Consider the following 23,276-nt stretch of genomic DNA (forward strand, 5'->3'; position numbering starts at 1 on the left):
GCATCACACTGCCTGCTCATGTTTAGTTTACAATCCACAAGTACCCCAAGGTCTCGTTCACACACAGTGTTACCTAGAAGCGTATCCCCCATCCAGTAGGCATGCTTTTCATTTTTCTGACCCAGATGCAGAACTTTACACTTATCTTTATTCAATTATTAAATCTCTTATTTAGATAGAAAATGTTTTGTATGTCTCATCACATCACAGACATCCTATAAGTGTTCTGGCAAAGTACAGAAATCCATATACTGTAGGTTGCCAGATTAATCCCCATTTTATGTAACTCTTAATTGGGTATCCATTAAACAGTATTGGCTTGAAAAGCTCTGATATCGAGAACATGACATTGTTGTGGCACTTTAAAGCGGCATTTTAAAAGCAATGGAGTATTTCTGAAAATGGTTCAGATAAATCGTAGTAGTCCTTTAAGGAGACAAGACCATCACTGCCAAGATCTATCTGGTGGCCGGCCTCCTGCCATGATTCTGTCAGGGTCATTCTGTGTCTGGTCATCTGTCAGTGGGGAGATGGCCTGGGAAAGTTAACTGATTGTAACTGTTGCTATTGCTTTGCTTTGCTTACTTGTTTGTGTTAGGGTTGGGTTCTTCAGCGCTGGAAGCAGGGGGGCCAATGTTTGCGTGCTGGGCACACATATGAAGGCACAGAGAATTGGTGTCAGCCCAGATCAAAAGGCTGGGTGCAACAAACAGGCAGCAGTTTCCCATGGAGAGCCCTGGGCAAATAAGACACTAGAATGGATATAGGATAGAATGCATGGATACATAGATGCATGGCACAGTTAACCACTTCTGATACTGTCACTGACGATTGAGATGTTCTCACTCAGGCTGAGGAAGATCATAGAATCATAGAATCATAGAGTTGGAAGGGGCCATACAGGCCATCTAGTCCAACCCCCTGCTCAACGCAGGATCAGCCCTAAGCATCCTAAAGCATCCAAGAAAAGTGTGTATCCAACCTTTGCTTGAAGACGGCCAGTGAGGGGGAGCTCACCACCTCCTTAGGCAGCCTATTCCACTGCTGAACTACTCTGACTGTGAAAAACTTTTTCCTGATATCTAGCCTATATCGTTGTACTTGAAGTTTAAACCCATTACTGCGTGTCCTCTCCTCTGCAGCCAACAGAAACAGCATCCTGCCCTCCTCCAAGTGACAACCTTTCAAATACTTAAAGAGGGCTATCATGTCCCCTCTCAACCTCCTTTTCTCCAAGCTGAACATTCCCAAGTCCCTCAACCTATCTTCATAGGGCTTGGTCCCTTGGCCCCAGATCATCTTCGTCGCTCTCCTCTGTACCCTTTCAATTTTATCTACGTCCTTCTTGAAGTGAGGCCTCCAGAACTGCACACAGTACTCCAAGTGTGGTCTGACCAGTGCCGTATACAATGGGACTATGACATCTTGTGATTTTGATGTGATGCCTCTGTTGATACAGCCCAAAATGGCATTTGCCTTTTTTACCGCTGCATCACACTGCCTGCTCATGTTTAGTTTACAATCCACAAGTACCCCAAGGTCTCGTTCACACACAATGTTACCTAGAAGCGTATCCCCCATCCAGTAGGCATGCTTTTCATTTTTCTGACCCAGATGCAGAACTTTACACTTATATTTATTAAATTGCATCTTGTTCTCATTTGCCCATTTTTCCATTGTGTTCAGATCTCGTTGAAGTCTGTCTCTATCTTCCGGAGTATTTGCCAGTCCTCCCAATTTGGTGTCATCTGCAAACTTGATGAGTAGTCCCTCCACCCCCTCATCTAGATCATTAATAAATATGTTAAAAAGTACCGGGCCAAGCACCGAGCCCTGAGGTACCCCGCTACTCACCTCTCTCCAGTCTTTATGAAACACCATTGACAACAACTCTTTGAGTGCGGTTCTCTAACCAATTCCCTATCCACCTGACTATCTGAAAATCCAGATTGCAGTCCTTCAATTTATCCATCAGAACATCATGGGGAACCTTGTCAAAAGCTTTACTAAAATCCAAGTGAATGACATCAACCGAATTTCCCCGATCCAGCAAACCTGTTACTGGGTCAAAAAAGGAAACCAGGTTGGTCTGGCAGGACCTGTTGGAGACAAATCCATGCTGACTTCCTTGGATCACCAAATTGTCCTCCAGATGTTTGCAGATCGCTCCCTTTAATATCTGCTCCATTATCTTCCCCACAACAGAGGTCAGACTCACTGGTCTGTAGTTTCCCAGGTCATCCTTCCTCCCTTTTTTGAAGATCGGAATAACCTTTGCTCTCTTCCAGTCCTCATGGACATCTCCAGTCCTTAAAGAGGTTCCGAAGATGATGGACAAGGGCTGTGCAAGTTCTCTGGAAATTCTTTGAGTACTCTCGGGTGCATTTCATCTGGACCAGGGGATTTGAACTCATCCAGTGCAGCTAAATGCCTCTCGACAACCTCTCTATCCATGTTAACCTGCCACCCAGACACTATCCTTTGGCTACAGCCATCTCTAGATGTGTCTAAACACTTTGACCTGTGGGAAAAAACAGATGTAAAATAGGCACTAAGCCTTTCTGCTTTCTCTGCATCTTCCGTTAGAGTTTGTCCATCCGCACCCAACAGTGGGCCTATTGCCTCCTTTACTTTACGTTTGCTCCTCACATAACTGAAAAATCTTTTCTTGTTACAATGGGCTTCCCTGGCCAATCTTAGCTCACTCTCAGCTTTGGCCTTTCTGATGATTGATCTACAGTGCCTAGTAACCTGTAGGTACTCTTCTTTAGAGCTCTGTCCTTCCCTCCATTTCCTGAACATTTCCCTTTTCTTTCTTAGTTCCTCTTGAAGTTCTCTGTTCATCCAAATAGGCTTCTTAGAGCTCCTGCAGTGTTATCGTCTTTCTGGGATAGTCATTGATTGAGCATGCAATAGCTCTTGTTTGAGTAGCGCCCACCCTTCACATGCTCCCTTCCCTTCCAGCATTCTCGTCCATGGTATGACACTCATCATGTCTCTGAGTTTATTAAAGTTTGCCCTACGAAAATCCAACATCCGCGTCTGGCTACAAGCTTCCTTGGCTCCCCATCTCAAAAGGAATTCTATGAGGACATGGTCACTTCCCCCTAGGGTCCCCACCTCCTTCACCTCATCCACCAACTCTTGCCTGTTGATGAGAGATGAGAGGTTGGAGGGGGGCATTCCTCTCTTGTTTCCCTTCCAAGAGGGTTCCTTACTGGGACTTCAGGATTTAAACGTCTCCATGCGGTGGTTGAGAGCCAGCTTGATGTAGTGGTGAAGACCAGTGGCCTCTAATCCACATGCAGCCAGCTGGGTGACTTTCGGCCTGTCTCAGCCTCTCCTACTTCAGAGTGTTTGTTGCGGGGAGAGGAAGGCTAGGCGATTGTAAGCCACTTTGAGATTCCTTCGGGTAGAGAAAAGCGGGGTACAAAAAAACAGCTCTGCTGCTGCTTATAAATTGAAATACAGGTGAAATCCCAGGTTGTCTATATACGAGTTGCCTATTCAGATAGGGTTTATGAGACATAATCCACTAAGATATTCTTAGTGAATAGAACTGAACCAGATTACAATAATTTCCATAAGAATTCAGGAATTTGTCAGTGGATTTCAAGTCTGTTGGAATGAAGTTAAAATTGGACAAATGCTCCAAAAGATTTTTGCCAAAGACCACGGAAAGTCGTGTATCTTTTGTGAGTTGTGTGTTAGAATGGTTGTCTTAAAGCTGTACATCAAGGACTGAAATTTGCAGATAAGTCTCTTTAAAAGCAGTGTAATATTTAGCTAAATACTGTTAGTATTTAGTAGGGAAACCAAGAAATGAATGGAGTGCAGAGCATTTAAACCAAACTAGAGTTTAGAAGCACGCTTTCCTGTCCAAGTATACATTCTGCTTACTTACATAACCTGATTCTGTTGCTCTTAGACTGGAGCAGCCCTTCAATAGCATTGCACTGAAAATCTCAGTGTCTCAAAATTGTCTTAAGTGGATGCTGAAGGAATGTCTAACTATAGACCCTTAGTAATTCAGCCACCTGGGCTACATCTCGGATCCTGGTTTTGGTTCCTATTAAGTGTTCTGCAAGAAGAGTTCATAACAGAAATAGCCACAATTGCATTCACTCTACCCTGATGGCTGAATTAGAAAAATGTTGTAACTTAAATGCGTATCCCTCCTGAAGTTGTCCAATACAATTAATGCCCATGGCAAGGAACAAATTAAATACCCCTTGCACTTAAATGGATCACTTCTTAGTTTCCCCAACTATTTTAATGAATAGAAGGTGCATGATATGACAAGGATTTTTCCTGTTGAAAAGCAGCAGCCTGGAAATGTCTTCTGCTGCATCTTTGATTTTGCTCCTGTAACAAGCCCGCTTCTGTTTTTCTTGTCTCTCTCTCTAAGAAACTGAATTCCCCGACGTTATCGGTCAACAGTGAAGGTTTTATCCCTATGCTGGCTAAACTTGATGCGTGTATCACATACATTTCCTCACATGTAAGTTGGGTTCTGTCTTCTCACTAACTGCATTAAGATTAAAGGGGTAGCCATGTTAGTCTGCCTGTAGCAGTAGAAAAAAGCAAGAATCCAGGGGAGGAGCATTCTTAACTCATTAAAAAACCTGCCAAACATTTTCATAGAATCATAGAGTTGGAAGGGGCCATACAGGCCATCTAGTCCAACCCTCTGCTCAACACAGGATTTTGTTAGTCTTTGAGATGCTGCTGGACTCTTGCTCTTTTCTACTGCATTCATATTGATGAAATAGCAGGATTGTGTTTTGTTGGAGAACCTGGTGGCAAGAAAAGGTAAGAAAATCCACACCGGCCCCTGGGTCCGTTCACTGTCTGTCATTCCTTATTGGGAGGTCTACAGAGTCTTACTTCAGTGCTTGGTCTGAACTCTGTCAGCTGGTGTGGCGAGCATAGCAACAGAATGGCTGCCGTGGGAGGCGGAACCAGGTGAGATTATCCGTAACGCTAGAAGCAGCTCTTTAAGCAGAGTTTCGACCTGAAATGGTAATGAGATGCCTTTTAACATTAACATATTGTTGCACGCATACAGAAGAAGTATGCTGATTGAGATAACCAAGAAAGCCTATTAAGGCAGCATTTGTCTTCAGTGTTACGTAAAGCCAGCTTTACATGAACCATAAAAACACTCCTGAAAACGCTTCATGGGCCACAGGAAAGGTGTAGGCAGGCACCATGTTGCCCCTGGGCAACTCATAGAAGATCCCTCTTCTAAAGATTCAGTGGGAATCCAGGACTGGGTAACTTTTGAATGGTGCCGGCATCCCCACAGCAACCGCCCCTCTCCCCCTCCAGCGGCCCTTTTCAGACATGAGCTGCCTTCACCTTGTGTAAACGTGCTGGAGGGGGGAGGGTTCAGTGCTGTTGCCTCCTTTCCAGGTGGCCGTATGTCTCCCTGCATGGCAACTGCAAAAACAGCTTGCAGATGTGTCTCTGTGAAAGTTCTGGGAGTCCTCCTGGGTAGTTTGGTGTCGTGGTTAGGAGTGCGGACTTCTAATCTGGCATGCCAGGTTCGATTCTGTGCTCCCCCACATGCAGCCAGCTGGGTGACCTTGGGCTCACCACAGCACTGATAAAACTGTTCTGACCGAACAGGAATATCAGGGCTCTTTCAGCCTCACCCACCTCACAGGGTGTCTGTTGTGGGGAGAGGAAAGGGGAGGCGACTGTAAGCCACTTTGAGACTCCTTCGGGTAGGGAAAAGTGGCATATAAGAACCAACTCTTCTTCTTCTTCTTCTTCTTCTTCTTCATCTGTCCACATCAGAATAGGATCTGGGAGAGCCAGGTTTGAATCCCTACTCTGCTTCTTGAGTGGCCTTGAGCCAGTCATACTCTCTCAGTCTGAGCTCCCTCACATTTATTTATTTTATTTCTTACTAGCAAGAAAGCCCATTGCAAGCAGGAATGAAATGGGCGTTAGGACCCAGGGGAAACCGGGAGGTGCAGATCTCGCTCTATCTCTCTCTGTCTCTCTCTCCCTCTCACTGCATGTGTCAGTGTGCCTTGCAGCAGGAGGCATAGCAGGTAATTAGGGCTGGTTTGTAGGAGGGGCTGGTGTGCAGTTCTGGGTAGCTCTCTCTGTCTGTCTCTCCCTCCCTCCATTGCAGCAGGGGCAGCTCTCTCTGTATCTCTCTCTGCCTCCCTCGCAGCAGCAGGAGCAATAGGAGGGAATGAGGGCTAATGCTCAGTCTGGCAGGGTTCTGTGTGTCTCTCTCTGTCTCTGGTGTGTCTGAGAGGAACGTGGCTAGCAGCCAGGGAGGGAGGGTGAGAGCTGTAGGGGCCATGATTGGCCCAATTCCATCTCAGACAGCCGGACACGTTCCACCCCCCAGGCTGTTTCACAATTATATAGAGGAACCATGGATAAGGATATTTCTGCACCACCTCTCTCCAAAGAAGGTCTTGGGGCAGCTTACAGTAGAAGAATAAATTTCCTGCACTAAAACGATAAAACATTAAACTCCTAAAAATTAGTCTCTATAAAACTGCTCATTCACTTTATGGGGTATTATTTGTTGGCCTGACCTAGATGAGGGAGGGGGACTTGGAGGGAACCTGCATGAGGGATTAGGCGGGGGGGGGGCTTTAGATGGCAAGAGTCCAACCGTGGCCTCAATCAAGGGTCCAGGTCCCAATTGGCATCTCGTTCCACTGAGGCTGGGCACGCTTCTTTGATACTGGAAACCACCAAATGGCTGGAATTTGCAGAGTGGGCTGATCTTTGGGGGGTGTATTTGGAGAAACGGTCCTACCTGGTTGTGAAGAGGATAAAACAGAGGGCAGAAGAATAGTGTAAACCCTACTGGAGAGAAAGGCAGGATATAAATAAAGTGGAAAGAAAGATCAAGAGATCATCCTTCATAGCATTTTACATTCTGGAAGACAATCTCAAAAAAAAGAAAGAAAGAACAGACAGCAGACTGGAGATTTGATTTCATTTCTACTTTGGGATTAAAAGGTTTATGGCTGATGCTTTGTTCATTCATATTATTGTTACTCCCTACTGTTAATAGAAGAGGTTTTCTTGAGTGAGCATCATGAGCCCTGCTTAGGTGCTGCCCCTTGTTTTATTCCAAGGACAAGGCTCTGTATGTCCCTTCTGAATCCTCATTTGTTTCCACACCTCTTCTTCAAAAGGCTTTTCTTCTCTTTCAGCCAAACTTTAAAGATTATCCTGTATATTCAACAAAGTTCAAGCAGTGTCTTTCTAAAGCTATGCACCTCATGAAAGTGTACACCGTGAATACATTGCAGAACCTCACAAGCCAGTTAATTAAAAGGGTAAGTCGGAGGAACCAGCAGTGAATGGATTTCGGTCAGCCTTTCGCATGTCCTGCCTCTCAGATGGTGGGAATAGCTCCCTGGCTGGTCCTTCGAGGCTGAGTAAAACACACTGGGTGAGCCTCAGATCCCCAGTAACGGGGAGTTTAGAAAGCCTCCTTCCACCCCCTCCCCCAGCTGTTCTTCCAGGGTTCTGTAAGTGCAGAGAGTTTTGAACTGACTAATTTTGGCTCTTCCCTCTCCTTTTTCGCCTTTCCCTAGTCAGTGTTCTGTTCTACTGGGACACATTCCATCTTCATCAGTCTTTCGGTTATTTGAGAGAGTTAGACTTCTCTGCAGAACAGATCCTAAGGAAAGGAGATGGGTGTCACCTTGTATGTGGGTACTGGCACTTTAAAAAAACCCAAAAAGCTCTGCTTGGATGCTAGGATGGTAGGGTGACCTTGGGCTGGCCACAGTCACTGATAAAGCTGTTCTGACCGAGCAGTGATATCAGGGCTCTCTCAGCCTTGCCCACATTACAGGGTGTCTGTTGTAAGGAGAGGAAAGGGAAGGCGACTGGAAGCCGCTTTGAGCCTCCTTTGGGTAGAGAAAAGTGGCATCTAAGATCCAACTCTTCTTCTTCTGTTCTGACTGAGCAGTAATATCAGGGCTCTCTCACCTCCCTCACAGGGCATTTGTTGTTGGGAGAAGAAGGGAAGGGGATTGTAAGCCACTGAGACTTCTTTGAGCAGAGAAAAACGGCATATAAACATCAACTCTTCCTTCTAAATGTGAAGACTTTCTGTACCCATAAATCTTTACACCACTCCGTGGGAGCGGTATAAATAAAAGGCTAAGGCCTGTGTGGGAGGGCTCGGTCCGGGATGGGGGGGGGAAATGATTGGCCCCTAGCCCCCAAACTGATAAGCGGAGGGCCCAATCGGCTGGTGCAAAGTGCCAGCCAAATGGGCCCTCCGCTTGTCAGTCCGCTTGTCAGCCTGCCTCCCGACCTGCCCACCCCCCAACCTGGCCCGCCTTCGGTGGCCAGCTGCCATTTCGTGGCTAGCCACCGACAAGGCAGGTAGGCAGCTGCCCTCCCTATCCTGCTATGTGGACCTTGGAGGGAGGGGGCCGCCCCAATCTCCTTACCCCCCTGGCCAGCTCCTCCCCATTACACTCTGCTACTGCCGCTTCGCTCCTGCACTTCGCCGTCACTTATCCACCCCACCTTCTCCCCCGCACGATCTTCCCAGCCGCCCTCCATCCCCGCTCACCTCTGCTGCCACTTACCAGCCCCCATCCACCCACACCCACCCATCTCTACTGGGCCCTCCTCCCACGGCATCTTCCCCCCACTTTTCCTCCAACCCCTGCCCTCCCTCCCTCCCCTGCTTCCTTCCCTCCCTCCCTCCCTCCCTCCCTCAATTTCTATCTCTCCTATCTGCCTCTTTCTCTCTCCCTGTTTCTCTTCCTCTTTCTTTCTTTCTTTCTTTCTTTCTTTCTTTCTTTCTTTCTTTCTTTCTTTCTTTCTTTCTTTCTTTCTTTCTTTCTTTCTTTCTTTCTTTCTTTCTTTCTTTCTTTCTTTCTTTCTTCTGCCCACCCTGCTAGCACCCGCTGTATTTTGGGTACAGCGGGGTTAATATCTAGTATGCCATAATCTGTTTGATAATCATAATTGAAGAATTCATTTTGTGAGTGTTAGAAACAGGTTAACTGCTGTATTCATGAGCAGCAGCACTTAGGGAAAGATTATATTTGTGCTCCTTCGTTTTCCAGGACCCCTCAGCTGTGCCCACCTCAGACAACGCCTTCACTTTATTCTATGTGAAGTTCCGAGCAGCTGCTCCCAAAGTCCGAGTAAGTAAGCTCTTGAACTGTGGCAGATGCCAGAGAGGTGAGCTCTTCACTGGGGAAGACCCCCCCCCCCCAGAATTCCCTCTGCTCAGTTGAAGGGTCTGGGAGGGGGAGGGGGAGGAGGAATCACCGGAGAATGCCGCAGCCCCTCCTCTGTTCTGCACTGGGAACTGGGCTGAACTCTAAAGAATTAATAACTTTTCCCTTTCTGCCCTGACAAGATTAATCTTTTAAGAAGTTGCTTTGGCAGCCAGTCAGGGGAAGTAGGTCCAGCTGCGGCTCTGCCTTGCGTGTCGTCCTGAAATAGTCTTGTGGCCAAGCTGGGATGCCGAACAGCCAGAGGAGGAGGAGGAGGAGGAGGAGGGAACGGAGCCAGCCCCTTGAGACTCTGGGGGGAAGCAGGGCCTTGCAACCTCTGAGTGCTTTGTCTGTTTCCCTTTAGACGCTGATTGAGCAGATAGAGCAGCGATCTGAGAAGATGCCAGAGTGAGTAAATTGGGACCAGGGTTGGCTGCCAGGGTGGTCCTAAACCCCAGGTGGGTGTGCTGAATGGGGCTAGGCCGGCCCACCACCAAAGGAGGCTTCCCTGCCGTCATCTGTCCCTCCACCCCTGCCTCTGGTGCTGCTCGGACGGCAAATTACATTTGGCCATTGAGTGTGGTGTGAAGTACTCTCTTTGTCTGGCCTGGTCTTAATGCCAGTCAGTTTTCCAGGATGAGTCCAGGGTCTTGTATTAGGGAGAGGGAGAAGGGCCACCAGCAGGCTGACTTGGTAGCTAGAAAGGCAAACAGGATTTGGGTCTGTATTAAAAGAAGTCTAGTGTTCAGATCACACAAGGTGATGTTACCACTTTACTCCACTCTGATTAGACCTCACTTGGAGCCCTGTGTTCAGTCTTGGGAACCACAACTGAAGAAAGATACAGAGAAACAGGCTTCCTCGGGAGTTGGTGGGTTCTCCATCTTTGGAGATTTTTAAACAGGCAGAAAAACAAGGAACCTTTCCAAGGAAATATACTTTTTTATATATACAGGAAGAAACAACCATAATGGTTTCTGGATAATTTCCGTTTTCATTGACTTCTTCAGTGGTTGAGTCCTCCAATCCTAAATTCAAAATGTACAAATTACTATCCATATTAGTCAAATTAAACAATGCAGCAAAGAATTACTACAAATATACATGCCTCCAAGATCAGCTTGTTGTAGCAAAAGTGGAAAAATCCAACTGCATTTCCTACAAAATATACAACATAACTATAGAACTAATCTTCTATATATCAGTATTTTAATCTATATTGTCAAACCACAGTGAATATTAAAACCTTACCTTATATTATGGTTTTAGTATCAATAGGCCATTGGCTCAAAGGTACCAGGGAATGTTAGTCAAATACCACACTTCCAAAAGTTTAGAGCTGCTATCTTTAACCCGCTCCGCAGATTAAATAATTCGCTAAGGGCCCCCAAGGTGGGCCCTGTCCGTGATGAGGAAGGGTGCCCATAGGCCCCTTCCCCCGGACTGACTACTCGGGAGGCGCGAAGCCCACCTTCCACCTTGCCTGCGTCCTGACAGCCGCCGCCATTTCCTCCAGGCCACTCCGCCCGACCGGTCGCTTCCTCGTGCCGCGCCCTGCGGCGCCCAGCAGCGCCTGCCGCCTCACCCACGCCTGGAGCCGGCCCACACGGCTGAGAGCTCCCCACACCACCACCCGAAGCGCCTGAGCCCGCCTGCCGCTGCGCCGCTGACCTCTGCCCCCCACGCCTACGAGCACGCTGCCCCGACCAACGCCCCCATCGATCTGAGTCTCAATCTGACTGCCCACTCGCTGACTCGCCTACTCGCCATGGCCCCTGAGACCTCGCCTCCTCGCCATCCCCGTCCCTGGACAACAGTCTGCGGCCCCAGGTAGCCAGCGCCGCGGGGGGCCCCGACTCCCACGCCCTGGCCCAGCTCACCGGCTCCCACGGCCACGCCGGCCACGCCAGCTCCGATCCTCCGCTAGCGCCCGCTGCATTCAAGCTGCAACGGGCTTATTCCCTAGACTGAATATATTTCAGTAATCTTACCACACCCCACTTACATGCAGAAACATTCTTAAAGGTACATTACTATTATAAGGAGGTTCTCCAAAGTCAAAAATACAGAAAGCAAGACATTTCTAAAGAGCTACTGAATACTCTAGGTTGCTGCCCCCTTAAAGGTCAATATTTAAAGGCAGGAGTTGGCTATCCTTGCTGTAGAGTCCAGCGGCTCACTCCTCATTTTGTCTCCACCAGGTACCAGCAGCTGCTGAGTGAAATACACCAGTGTTACCTTGAGCAGAGGGAACACTTGCTGGGGCCTAGTATCACTAGTACTGTCACGGAATTAACCAGTCGGAACAACAGAGATCATTGTGCTCTGGTAAGTACCTTGCTGCGTTTCCGTTGACCAGCAGGGTGGCAGGGAGTTATTGGTTTTGCTGGCTCTTAAATGTATAATGTTGTTTCAATGAGGAAGATAATTGCTGCACTCCCCACAATGAAGACTAAAAGAGTCATCCCCCCCCATCCTAAAACAGCATTCCCCGTAGGGTCTTTGATCTTATTTTTATCTATCTGTCCGTCTGTCTCATTGGTTTTTATGCTGCCCTTCCATATCTGGAGGCCTATGTGGGTGTGACTGGATTTCCTCTTGGCAGTTCCAGAAAACCCCTGCTGCAAACAGTCTTTAAATGCCTGCAAGCTGCTGTCTAGTCTCTGCAGATCATCCCTTCTTGGAATGATTTCAGGTCCGAAGTGGCTGTGCCTTTATGGTTCACGTGTGCCAGGACGAGCATCAGCTTTACAACGAATTCTTCACAAAGCCAACACCAAAACTGGAGTAAGTAACATGGAGCGCCGTGTTTCTGTGTTGACATGCCAGGATGTCACAGGCAGACCAGTGCAGCGTCCCTGTTGCCTAGCTGTCCAGACAGCTTGTGTCATGCTTGCCTTGCAGCTCCCACCTCCCTAATGCCCTTACAATTTAAGGTCTCTGCTTTTGTGTGCTTTTTATGGTATTGCAGTGAAATACTGAGCAAATGATAGCGAGTCTGCCCTTAATGAAGCGACTCTCAAAAACTCCAGGACGGTGGCCCAGCCTGCAAAGATGAACTCTCCCTTTTCTCTTTTATGCAACATAGAATACTAAAGATTGCGTCAACAGCTCTGAGAATCTGAAGCCCTGATGGGTATAACTAATATTTGTAAATCAGCTGCAGAGATAAAAGTCAGTTCAATCCTAATTAGCACCCAGAAATACCCAAAGGGAAAGTCTCTGAAATTGAGAAGACCTATAACACTCTTGCGCCAGATGGCTTTCAGAGTTTTGTCAGATACTAGGGTTTGTTGGGGGCCAGTCCAGCCTCTTTTTCCGGTCCACGGGCCAATCAGGACACACACAGGCTCTCCGTCAGATGGCTATCCAGCCTCTGTTTAAAAATGATAAATTAAAGTATTGGATTTGGTGAACAAATAACAGTAAAAATCCATCAAAGAAAAGGATTTGTACCTCTGTTCCTGGAGAAATTATATCAGTTTATCGTTTATTAGAATTTGTTATTCAGGAAACTATGGTATTTAATCGTTTAAAACATTTGTCATCTGCCTGTCAGCCTTGTGGAACGCAAGGTGGCTTACAGTGCAAACAAAGCAGCAATTCTAAAAACACATACAAGCCAATACTTTAAAATCTGCAGGTAGGACTACCAGTAAATGCAAACTAGGTTAGTCCAACGCAGCCCTAAATAAACCTGTCCTCAACTGCCTCGTGAGGACTAAAAGTGGTGGGGTCAGGGGCGTCTCCCTGGGGAGGTTGTGCCCCGATTGTGGGGCTGCTTCCAAAAAGGCCCTGTCTCGAGTGCCCACCCGATGAGCTTCTTTGACTGATGTCAGGATGGTCTGAAGGCCTCTCCCCGTGATCTTAATTCCCAGGCAGGAGCACATGGGGGAGACCGTCCTTCGGGTACCCTCTTTCCAAGCCACGTGGTTCCCATAAAAACAACGATTGCCTGCTACAACATCCTCCTCCATCATAAATAGTTATCTTCAGAAAAGTCTTTACAAATGCAGCTTTAATCAATTATTATTATGTCTTCAATTGGCTAACTTTGCTAGTTAGTAATATGCAAGCTAATTGATAATTTGGTCTTCAATAAAGTGGCAGCTGTAGATATTGTGGAGTGTTTGGGTCAGCACTCAGGCTCCTGACATGAGTGTTGTTCCCCACGTGGCCCAGGCTGCATGTGATGGTGGGCTGGGGTGTGGATTATTTGGGGAGCCTGGAGTCCTCCCAGCAGGCTTGTCAGCCCAAATAACTGTTCATGGGGGTGGAACTCTTTCTTCCCCCTTCTTTTTCTGTCTTGCAGTGGACTTTTAGAGAAGTTGTGTCTGTCCCTATACGATGTCTTCAGGCCACTGATCATCCATGTAATTCACTTGGAAACATTGTCGGAGCTCTGTGGGATTCTGAAAAACGAAATGCTTGAAGATCATGTGCAAAACAACGGTAGGTATCAAGACAGGATCCAGAGAAGGACACAGCCTCTGCTTACATCTGCACTCTCCTTGCCTATTTTGTTTTAAATATTCTTTTACATTTTGAAATTAATGAGGATAAAAACTATTTATATTGTATCAACTCACCTATGCCCAGTTTTGGTAAGTTCTTGCTTGACCAACAAAACAAAAGATAGAGGTGAAATGTAGCACATGCACACACTGTTTGGAAGGAATGTCCCCCCTTGGCTCAGTGGAACATGAAGATGCAAGGCATTGTTCACTAGAACGGCTTCATTCACATTGTGGTTTCTCAAAATGCTGACTTCTCACACCCAAGGAAGAAGCTTCCAAGAATGTCTGCATTTGTACATCATTGAGAACCATAATTAAGGCTAACCGTGACTCATAAACCAACTAACAATAGCAGAATGAATCTCATTCAGACTGTGTTTTTCAGGCCGTGGCTGCCTTTGGCATTCTGACACCAGGTGGTGTGCACAAACACAAAAGAGCCACCAAAGGAGAACTCACACAAAGGGTTGCCACAGGAGGCAGATTCACACACAAACACACAGCAAGCTGAAGTGCATGGGACAGGGGCCATGTGAGAACATAAAGCCAACATTGTGGGGACAGTTGCTACCAAAGCTATGCACAGCCAATCAGAAGCCCTGTAAACCAGGAGCCCCACCTAGCTCCGCCCACACAGAGGTGGTAGCTGACGCCATGGGATTTCGGTTAGAGTTAAGTGGTGTCACCTAAGTTTGTAATGACAGCAAAGTGTGATTTGTAAATTTGACAGTTCTCAGTGAATTGTTGCAGCCTGGATGAGAGTTACTTGAATGGGTGTTGTACCCTTTCATAAACACAGCTCTGGCAGAGCCACGAGAGAAGGCGTTAATGGTAGCGTCCCTTTTCTTGGTAGCGGAACAGCTGGTGGCTTTTGCTGCTGTGGTCGAGCAGATGTTGGAGGACGTTCAAGAGCGCCTGGTCTATAGGACGCACATCTACATTCAAACTGACATTGCGGGCTACAAGCCGGCCCCAGGGGATCTGGCCTACCCTGCCAAGCTGGAAATGATGGAGGTGAGGCATTTGGCATCTCTGGTTGCCGGGGGAACAGCAGTGGAACCTTTTACCCCACCTTTTTGAGTCCGATGGCACCTTTGGAATTCTGGCCCCAAGTGGCAGGTGCAGTCACAGAACGGCTGCCACACAGAGCTAGGGAGTGAAATCAAGCTCCCAGAGTAATTCTTAAATGTTCTGGGCAGTGGAGATTTTTGTGCTGTGGTGGCAGCTACTGCTGAAGCAGCGCTTTTAATAATCTGAACAGCCAATCAAATCTCAGATGGCCCATCCGATTCCCTGCTGAGCAAAAACCCCACCCACTTTTTGAAAATACATGGTGGGTGCCAGGAAAGGTACCTGTGTGTGCCCCTTTGGGGACCTCAGAGTTATACAATAGTGAAGTCTGAAAAGAGCAGTCTCCCTGTTTTGTGCACGTTGCCAGCACGTAGATGTCTCTCACCACAAGCTTGCCCCTGGAGACTGAGTTGGGGAAGGAGGCATGGTGAGGGTGATCCCGTGGCTGGCCCCAGAGGGCCTAAAGCAGTGGCACCGGAGTCATGTGATAACATCACGGTGGTTCATTTGAGTTGTGGGCAGCGACTTCAGGTGCCTTCTGGGCGGTGGTCGGCCACATTCCAGTATGGAGGCTTTTTCATGGTTGCTTTGCAGGCAGACGAAAGCGTGGGGTGGGGATGTGAGTGGTTCCCTTATTACTGGCAGCTGCCAGTTTTCATTTTCACTGAGAAGAGAAGTCAGCTAAAGAACCAAATGGGCAAGCAAGACCAAGTCCCTCCCCAAGGAGTAGCCACCTGCTGCTCTTGGCATTCCTTGTGCTGCAGTCTTGAACGGAGAGAGTGTCTCACAAGACCTGAGGAAAGCAGAGCTCAGAGGGCGGTGAATGGGGGAGCACGGCTGTCCTGAGCCTCGCCACTATGTACTGCCCAGGGACATGCTGCAAAGTTAGAGGAGTCCTTTACCCCCCCCCCCAGCATGTTGGATCCCGCCACAGTACTCTGGGACCCATTTTGGGACGAAAGGGAGCTCCTGGTTGCCTTCATAGTTAGTTGGGTTTCATCCTGGCATACCAGGATGCTTTGGGCTGAGCCTGCGTTGAGCAGGGGGTTGGACTAGATGGCCTTCATGGCCCCTTCCAACTCTATGATTCTATGATACCAAGACCCTGTTGGTTGCCTTTGTGGACAAACCCTTTGAGTCCAGGGCACCTTTAGGACCAGCAGAGTTTTATTCAAAGCATACACCTTTGAGTGCAGCACACTTCCCGAGGGATTACTGAAGACTGTGGCTTGGCTCCAGCGGTGCACAATCAGAAACATCAGTGGTCTTGGCACAGTTCCACTGGCATAAGGGCTTGTGCAGCGCATAGTGCTTCCCTCCCTACGTATAACAGTCCCCCGAAATCCCTTGCAGCAACACAAGCGGGGTTTGGCAAGTTTGACTCGATCTTCTTCTTGCCCTTCTGCTTGTGCAGAAACTCCAGAGCAAGAAGAAAATTTGCACCAGAGCCAGCAGCATATTGCTTAATCTTTTCAGAAAACGTCTGTGCTGCTTCTCGTTTGCCTTTTGCTCTTAAACTCCCATGTCAGTCACTTCCACCCTGCCTCATCCTCCTGGAGAAATGGTGCCCAAAGCAGCTAATGTCAGCACTCAGGTCAGCGGTGCAAACTGTCTTTAAAGGGTGTTTTCTCCCCAAACTGGATTTTGCCTGCAGCAAATAGCACAGAGCTTGAAAGAAGAAGAGAAGAGGTTGCCTACAGATGGTTCGTTTTCAGATGTGAAGCTGGAAGAACCAGAGAGCTGCAATGTGGTGAAACCTGGTGTGTGTTTCTAACATAAGGTATTTTGTACCTGTGAGAACGAGCTGATGTATTTTGCTGTGGCCAACTGGGGCTGCAGCTCAGTGGTAGAGCATCCGCCTGGCAGGCAGGAGGTCCCAGGCGCAAGCCCGTTAATAATTACCGGGTAACTAATGGTTGTGAAAGAACTCTGCTTGGAGCAGGGCTGCCCCTTGGCATAGGCAGTACTGCCCCTAAGAGCTGCCCGGGCGGACTGCGCAGAAGGCAGCTTGGGGAAGCCAACATGGGGCATGTCTGGGACCAATGCGTGACAGACTTCCTCCCATGAGTTCGTTTTTTAGCTGCCGTGGCAAACTGCTTTGTAAAACTGCCTTAACTGTTAGTTGATTTCTGACAGTTCAGTATGATTTTCTATTATTTCTGATTACAATTTTGCCCCCCCCCCCAATAAGGACAAATTCTGTGTAACGCCTTCTGTTAGAACCAACCAAATTGACACAAAATGATTGGATGAGCTTTCAAGAATGCTTCATCAGGCTGAATGCTAGAAAATTTGAAAAGGGTAGAAGGCAGGTTTTCCAGGCCATGATATTAAGGAAGACTTTCTTAGCCAGGGTTTTGTGAAACCCCGGGATTTCTTGGTGGCCCTGGAAGGGTTCCCTGAATGGATGGGAGTTAATTGATTGTATATTTTTAATTTTGAAAATATGTATTGGGTGATATGGCCGTCAATGGTCATGTCCGTCCCTCCCCGGCCAGTGATGGGCCTGGAGGGGGTGGGGAGGGGAGGGGCCCCAGGAGGGCACGGACACAACTATGCTTGTCAACCATATTCTGCATGATCACACCACCCCTGGGGTTTCTCAAAGCCTGAAGAATTTTTCAGTGGTTTCTCAACAGAAAAAAAGGTTGAGAAAAGCTGTGTTAAGGTCTGATACAGTAGACCAGGGGTAGTCAACCTGTGGTCCTCCAGATGTCCATGGACAATTTATCGCTGTTATGGCCTCTAGAATGTCCTATGTTCTCTACCCATCTAAAAAGTGTCTCAAATGCAGCCATCTTCCCTCACCCTGGTTGCTCTCCTGATGTCCAGGCCTTTTTGTCTTTTGCTATTGAATTGGAAATCAGTGTCAGTAACCTTTAATTGGCATGTAACATATGTAAATGCAGCAAAAAAAGATACAGATGATAAGGATAGGCCATGGGATTAAAAAACAAAACAACCCATAAAATGGTCAAACAAGCCATCTGTAGCCGCTCCCGCGGTATTAAATAAAAGGGTAAGGGCAATGTGGGAGGAGAAAGGGCGGGCTCTGTCCAATTGGCTGCTTGGCCCAGCCTCGCCAAGGACTCACCGCGCAGACACAGAAGGAGGGCCACGCAGTGAGTCCTCCACCCGGGTTCTCCTCCCACTGGGGAAAGGAGCAGGGAGGCCGTATCAAGGACGCAGCCTCCTTGCTCCTTTCCCGCCCCAGGGCCCTTGCTCGGGAGCCTTCTGCTGGCCTCAAGCCACCTTCGCTGCGTCCAGGATGCTGTGAGGGTGCCCCTGAGGCCGCCAGAAGGCTGCCCCACCCCCCACTGCCACAAAGAGCCTTCTGCCGGGCCCAGCCACTCCCTTGCAGCGTCCTCGATGCTGCTAGGGAGCTACTGGGGCCGGCAGAAGGCCGCACCGCCCCCCCTGCCCAAGAGCCTTCTCTTTCTCCCTCCCACTTGCTCTCTTTCCCCCTTCCTCTCTAACACACTTCCTGCCTTCCTTCCTCTCTTCCTTCCATGCATCCCTTCACCCACCCAGGGGTGCCTTTCCCTCCTTTCTCACTCCCATCCCTCCTTCCCTCTTCAACCTTCCTTTCTTCCCTTATTCTTCCCTAGGCTCTTGCGCAGGGGTAGTCAACCTGTGGTCCTCCAGATGCCCATGGACTACAATTCCCATGAGCCCCTGCCAGCATTTGCCAGCATGAACATCTGGAGGACCCCTGCTCTAGCGCCCGCTGCATTTCAGCTACAGCGGGCTTCGTTTCTAGTAAAATATAAAATACAAGATGAATTACACTTTATAGGAACATCTTAGCTAAGACTCCAGCCTCCGGGGAGGGCGGTACAGAAATATAATAAATAAATAAAGATTCAGATGTAACTATTATTGTTTATTTATCAGTGATTAAGAAATGCAGGGTCAGACTCATTAACAAGTCTTTTAACAAAAGATATTGTTCTCAGCAGGGCATTAAAACTGCCATCCTAGCATCTCCCATGTAAGGGGCAATTGAGCAAAACAGGTGAGATAGAGTCAGGGCTGCCAGACCCACCTGGACCAGCCTCTCATGACACAGAATGTGATGAAACCTGCCCTCGAGGACCTTTGAGTGGAAAGCATTCATCCGTGCAAGAAAGAAAGCTCTTCTTTGGAATGGAGCGTTGCGTGAATGAAAATACACAGAGTCCCCCTGTAGAGAGATACCAAAAGACACTGGAGAGCAAGCCCAGGGCTGAGTGGACATCAGTTCTAATGGGCCGGGGTCTAATATTCTCTGCCTAATAATCTGATAAATGCATCTTTCTTCCAAAGGTAATAAGGAATCAAAATCAGTGCCTATGTGGGCTAATTTTTGTTTAATAAACTGGAACCACCAAAATTTAAAAGGGTCATTTTCTGATCTAAAACAGAGTATACCAAACTTTAAAGGCCCTTGTCTCCACCCAAATTTGACAAATTCCTGTGCACCTGGCAGGGAAAGAGCCACAGTTGGGGGCACCCACCATCTGTCTATAGAATGCAGCTTGTCGGAAATCAAGGCTGTCAGCAGGGGCTCTTATCACTGGGAGTTGCATCAGCCTAAAACAGGAGAACAGCTCATAGTGAAGGGTGGCCATAAAGGATCAGGATCAAGCATTTGGTGTCCCATTTTGTATTCTAGATGCACCAGAATCCTGCCATCCCAGAACTCACACCACGATCTCGCCAGCCGATCTCCACGGCATGTGGTACCCCACTGTCAGAAGGACACTCGTGTGTCTCTCCAAGCTTTACCGATGCATTGATGTATGTGCCTTTTGTCTCCTGCCTGTGCCATTCATCCTCTGTTCCCAGGTTGAAAGATTATGGTCACTTAGAAGAGAAATGTTTGAGTTGATTTTTTTTTTTGCTTTCTGAGGTCTTTGTGTTTGGGTTAAAAATATTTTGGAAAGTGTTCTGAGTTCCTTGTAGGAGCTCCTTATCCAGGCTACACTGATTGGAAGAAATTGGGGTGTCCAGGGGCTGCAACAGTTTGACATCTGGCCCATTTAGACATGGCACAGCCTTGTTCATATTGCTCTCCACCTTTTCTTAGGCTGGGCCACCAAAATTGCCATCTGACCAAATGTAATGTTTTTACATGGCCAAAGTGCTCTGCCACTTTGCCATCATGACACAATGGCAAAATTTGTTGTCTTGCCTGCACTGGCACATAGGGGTGACTCCCTGTAAGAGACCCATCTCCTGCATTTCAGTACCTAGAGTCTTTAACTCCGCATCCTTTTCCAAAGCGACTTAATAATCCTTTGGAAGCTAGCACAGCCCCACCCCCGAAGCAGGCGCTGGTGCTGGTGGCTCCAGGCTCTCTTTCTCTTGGCCTGGCTTTGAGTCACCGCCAGAAGCCCCAGCTGCTGCGGGGTAAGCACTGAGTCCGTTAACTCTGCTTGGCCTTGAACACACTGACTGGCCACTTGGCCGTCCCACCCTCCAGCCATGCTGCCATGTAACAGGCTTGGCTGGTGTCCAACTCAAAAGCTGCTCCCTGCCCTCACAGGAAGGCCGACACTTGAGTGATGACGCTTTGGTCCCATCAAAAACAACCTTCAGATTTTGGGAGATTGCTGACTTCCCCCTGGGCTGACATGGATGATACAGGGGGTAGTGAGTGGGGACGGCAGTGGGATTGGTTGATCGGATTGTAGGACTGGTTAGTCTGGTCCCTGGCCTTGGTTGACTAGTAGGTTGGCCTGTCCCCCACTTCCTTCAGCCACCACCAGCACCTCTGCCATTTGCTCCTGGAGTTCATCCAGGTCATACCACAGTGCTGCATTCTTGCACTCAGAGTGGGCATAAAATCATGCAGCCATACAGCCAGCTAGTCTGCATCAATGCAGGAGCAGCTCAGCACTCTGCTCAATGCAGGAGCAGCCTAAAGCATCCATGAACCAAAAATGTCCTGCCGCTGTTAAAGACGGCCAGTGAGGGGGAGCTCCCCACCTCCTTAGGCAGCCCCTTCCACTGCTGAACTAATCTGTGAACCCCCCCCCCCCAATAGCTAGCTGATACATTGAATTCCAGATCAGACTTAAGGTCTTGATTATCACCTTCAAGGTCATACACGTTCTGGACCCAGTGTACCTGAGGGATTGCCTCTCTGCTTACACCCCCCGAAGAGCCTTACGCCCTAGCAGTTCCAACTTTCTGGTGATCCCTGGCCCCAGGGAAGCTCTCTTGGCCTCAACCAGGGCCAGAATATCCTGGCCCCCACCTGGTGGAACGAGCTTCCAGAGGAGATCAGGGGCCTGGCGGGGTTTAAACAGTTCTGCAGGGCCTGCAAAAGGGAGCTCCTCCACCAGGCATTTGGTTCAGGTCGACCTGTACCATCCCTTCCCAAGGGCCCTCCTCCTGAGCCCCCTCCTATGGCACCCACTGCAGTTCCACCCAACCCACTGGACTATCACTATGAGTTACTTTAAGGTTTAATTTTTCTTGTTGTTTCTTGTCATTTTTCATTGTTAATCTAAGTTATCTGTACTGTTTCATGTGAACCGCCCTGAGCCTTCGGGGAGGGCAGTATACAAATATAATAAATAAATAAATACATGTAGATTAAAGCCATTACTGCAGGTCCTCTCCTTGGCCGCCAACAGGAACAGTTGCCTGCCCTCTACCTTTCAGATCCTCTTTCAGCCTCCCCTTCCTCCCGAGTGTTTGCCTAGGCCTATGTCTAGACTGCCTCGTCCTGAACCAGGGACCCCCCCCCCCAGCTCCAGTCAGCTTCCCCCACTCCCAGGATGAATTTAAAAGACCTGCTGCCAGTCTGAGCAGGCAGTCCTGGCCTGGGTGACCCAAGGGTCTGATTCAGTGGGAGGCCGCTCCATGTGTTGGTGTGCCCAGTTCGGGGACATTATTGTTTCCTCTAAGTTATAGCTGATGTACAGATCTTCTCTTGTCTTTCAAAACAGAAATTCGGGGGGGGGGGGGGTTGGGAAACACAAGCAGCAAGGCTTTATTTGAATGGCAAATAAGCTTGCAAATTGAGAGCTGACAGCTGTAATCTGTAGGACTCATCTACAGAGACGTGGGAGGGAAATTGTCAGGCTTAGGGCCAGTCTTTTTACGGAAGGTTCTCCTCTTTCCTCTGCTTTAGAGGGCCGTGTTCCAGGGACTCTCCCAGGAAGCCTTGTCGGCCTGCATCCAGTCCCTGCTGGTGGCTTCAGAGGCCATTGGGAAAAACAAGGTCAGTTGTCTCTCCAAGGATAGGCGCGGTGGGGCATGGGGATTTGCAATGCTGGAAATACAGTCACCTGGCCAAGGGGCTGTGCTCAGTAGCTGCTGGCTGGAGTGGAGTGCAGACCCTGCTTCTGCAAAGCAGCAAGCGAAAGATCCAGCCAGGCCGGGAGAACCGGCAAATGTTTGCAGTCCTCCTGTTTTTCTCCACCCTTCCCGCCAGGTTATGTTTCTCTCAGCATTAATACTTTGTTTCTGTTACAATTTAGGGCCAAGTTGATGGTCAGCTTTTCTTAATAAAGCACCTTTTGATTCTTCGTGAGCAAATTGCTCCTTTCCACACTGAATTCACCATTAAGGAAATTTCCCTGGACCTTAAGAGAACTAGAGGTACCGACTGCTGGCTGGTCACGGGGGGAGGGTTTGCCCCTCCCCTGGACAAGGCAGCCATGGAATTGTGTTTATGTTCACCTGCAGTCACTCGCATGCTTCCGCATACAGACTAATGCCCTGGAATCCCGTTTCTATATCTGCAGGGAGCTAGATCAGAGTTTCCAACAGACATTATTATGGCTTTCCCTTTGCCAGCTCCCTCTTTCTGCTTCAGATTGCCTAAATGTGCTGACAGGGTCACGTGAGCATTGGCCTCTAAGAGCCAGGAGGGACGGGAGGGCAGGAGCGGCAGGTGCTGTTCAATGGGGCTGGCACCCCGTTGTCTGTGCTGGGAGTCCCCCAATTTTTGACCATCTGGGCACCTTCGGAATTCTGCTGCAGGAGGTGGCACCGGCTGCCAAAGGCCAGGGGGGAGGAGGGGCACCACTCTGCTGTTATCTCTAAGCTCCGCTTAGCAAGATGACTTCTAAAATGAACACAGTATCTTCTTGCGGACACAGTGAAGACTCCTGTGCTGGCAAAGCAGTGCTGTCAAAACCTGCACAGCCGGTCAGAAGTTGTGCCGGACAAGATTTTTACCTCCCCTCACCCCCTTTCTAAACGCACTTGCTGGGTGTTTTGATGCCCATGGGCACCATGGCCTAAGCAGACCTTCGGAGACTTTGGTCCAGTTGGCACCGTGAGCTGATGGCGAGACGCTTTCAGACAAATAAGGGTTAAAGATGCAGTGGTTCCCGACCCTTTTCCCAGGGGTCCCCACCACCCCAATCCTAATGGTGTGAGGGTTGCGTGCTCCGGCTGCTTTGGTGATCCTGGAAGCCCAAGGCAGCCAGCGCTGTGGAGGGGAAAGGTGCCAGCG

The 23,276-nt window shown here is 48.6% G+C and overlaps 1 protein-coding gene across 1 annotated transcript in view; it reads left to right on the forward strand.

Moving 5' to 3' along the window:
- The window catches only part of COG3 (component of oligomeric golgi complex 3), a 63,898-nt gene that overhangs the window by 22,788 nt on the left and 17,834 nt on the right, over positions 1-23,276 (forward strand). Inside the window, exons 6-17 of the mRNA XM_077351028.1 lie at positions 4,409-4,501; positions 7,194-7,319; positions 9,078-9,158; positions 9,598-9,641; positions 11,435-11,561; positions 11,929-12,020; positions 13,546-13,685; positions 14,604-14,764; positions 16,476-16,581; positions 19,476-19,600; positions 21,945-22,034; positions 22,294-22,414. Of these exons, the coding sequence (XP_077207143.1) occupies positions 4,409-4,501; positions 7,194-7,319; positions 9,078-9,158; positions 9,598-9,641; positions 11,435-11,561; positions 11,929-12,020; positions 13,546-13,685; positions 14,604-14,764; positions 16,476-16,581; positions 19,476-19,600; positions 21,945-22,034; positions 22,294-22,414 (1,306 nt within the window). The remainder of the gene's footprint in view (positions 1-4,408; positions 4,502-7,193; positions 7,320-9,077; positions 9,159-9,597; positions 9,642-11,434; positions 11,562-11,928; positions 12,021-13,545; positions 13,686-14,603; positions 14,765-16,475; positions 16,582-19,475; positions 19,601-21,944; positions 22,035-22,293; positions 22,415-23,276) is intronic.

This window comes from Paroedura picta, chromosome 8 (assembly GCF_049243985.1).
Source record: "Paroedura picta isolate Pp20150507F chromosome 8, Ppicta_v3.0, whole genome shotgun sequence".
NCBI lineage: Eukaryota > Metazoa > Chordata > Lepidosauria > Squamata > Gekkonidae > Paroedura > Paroedura picta.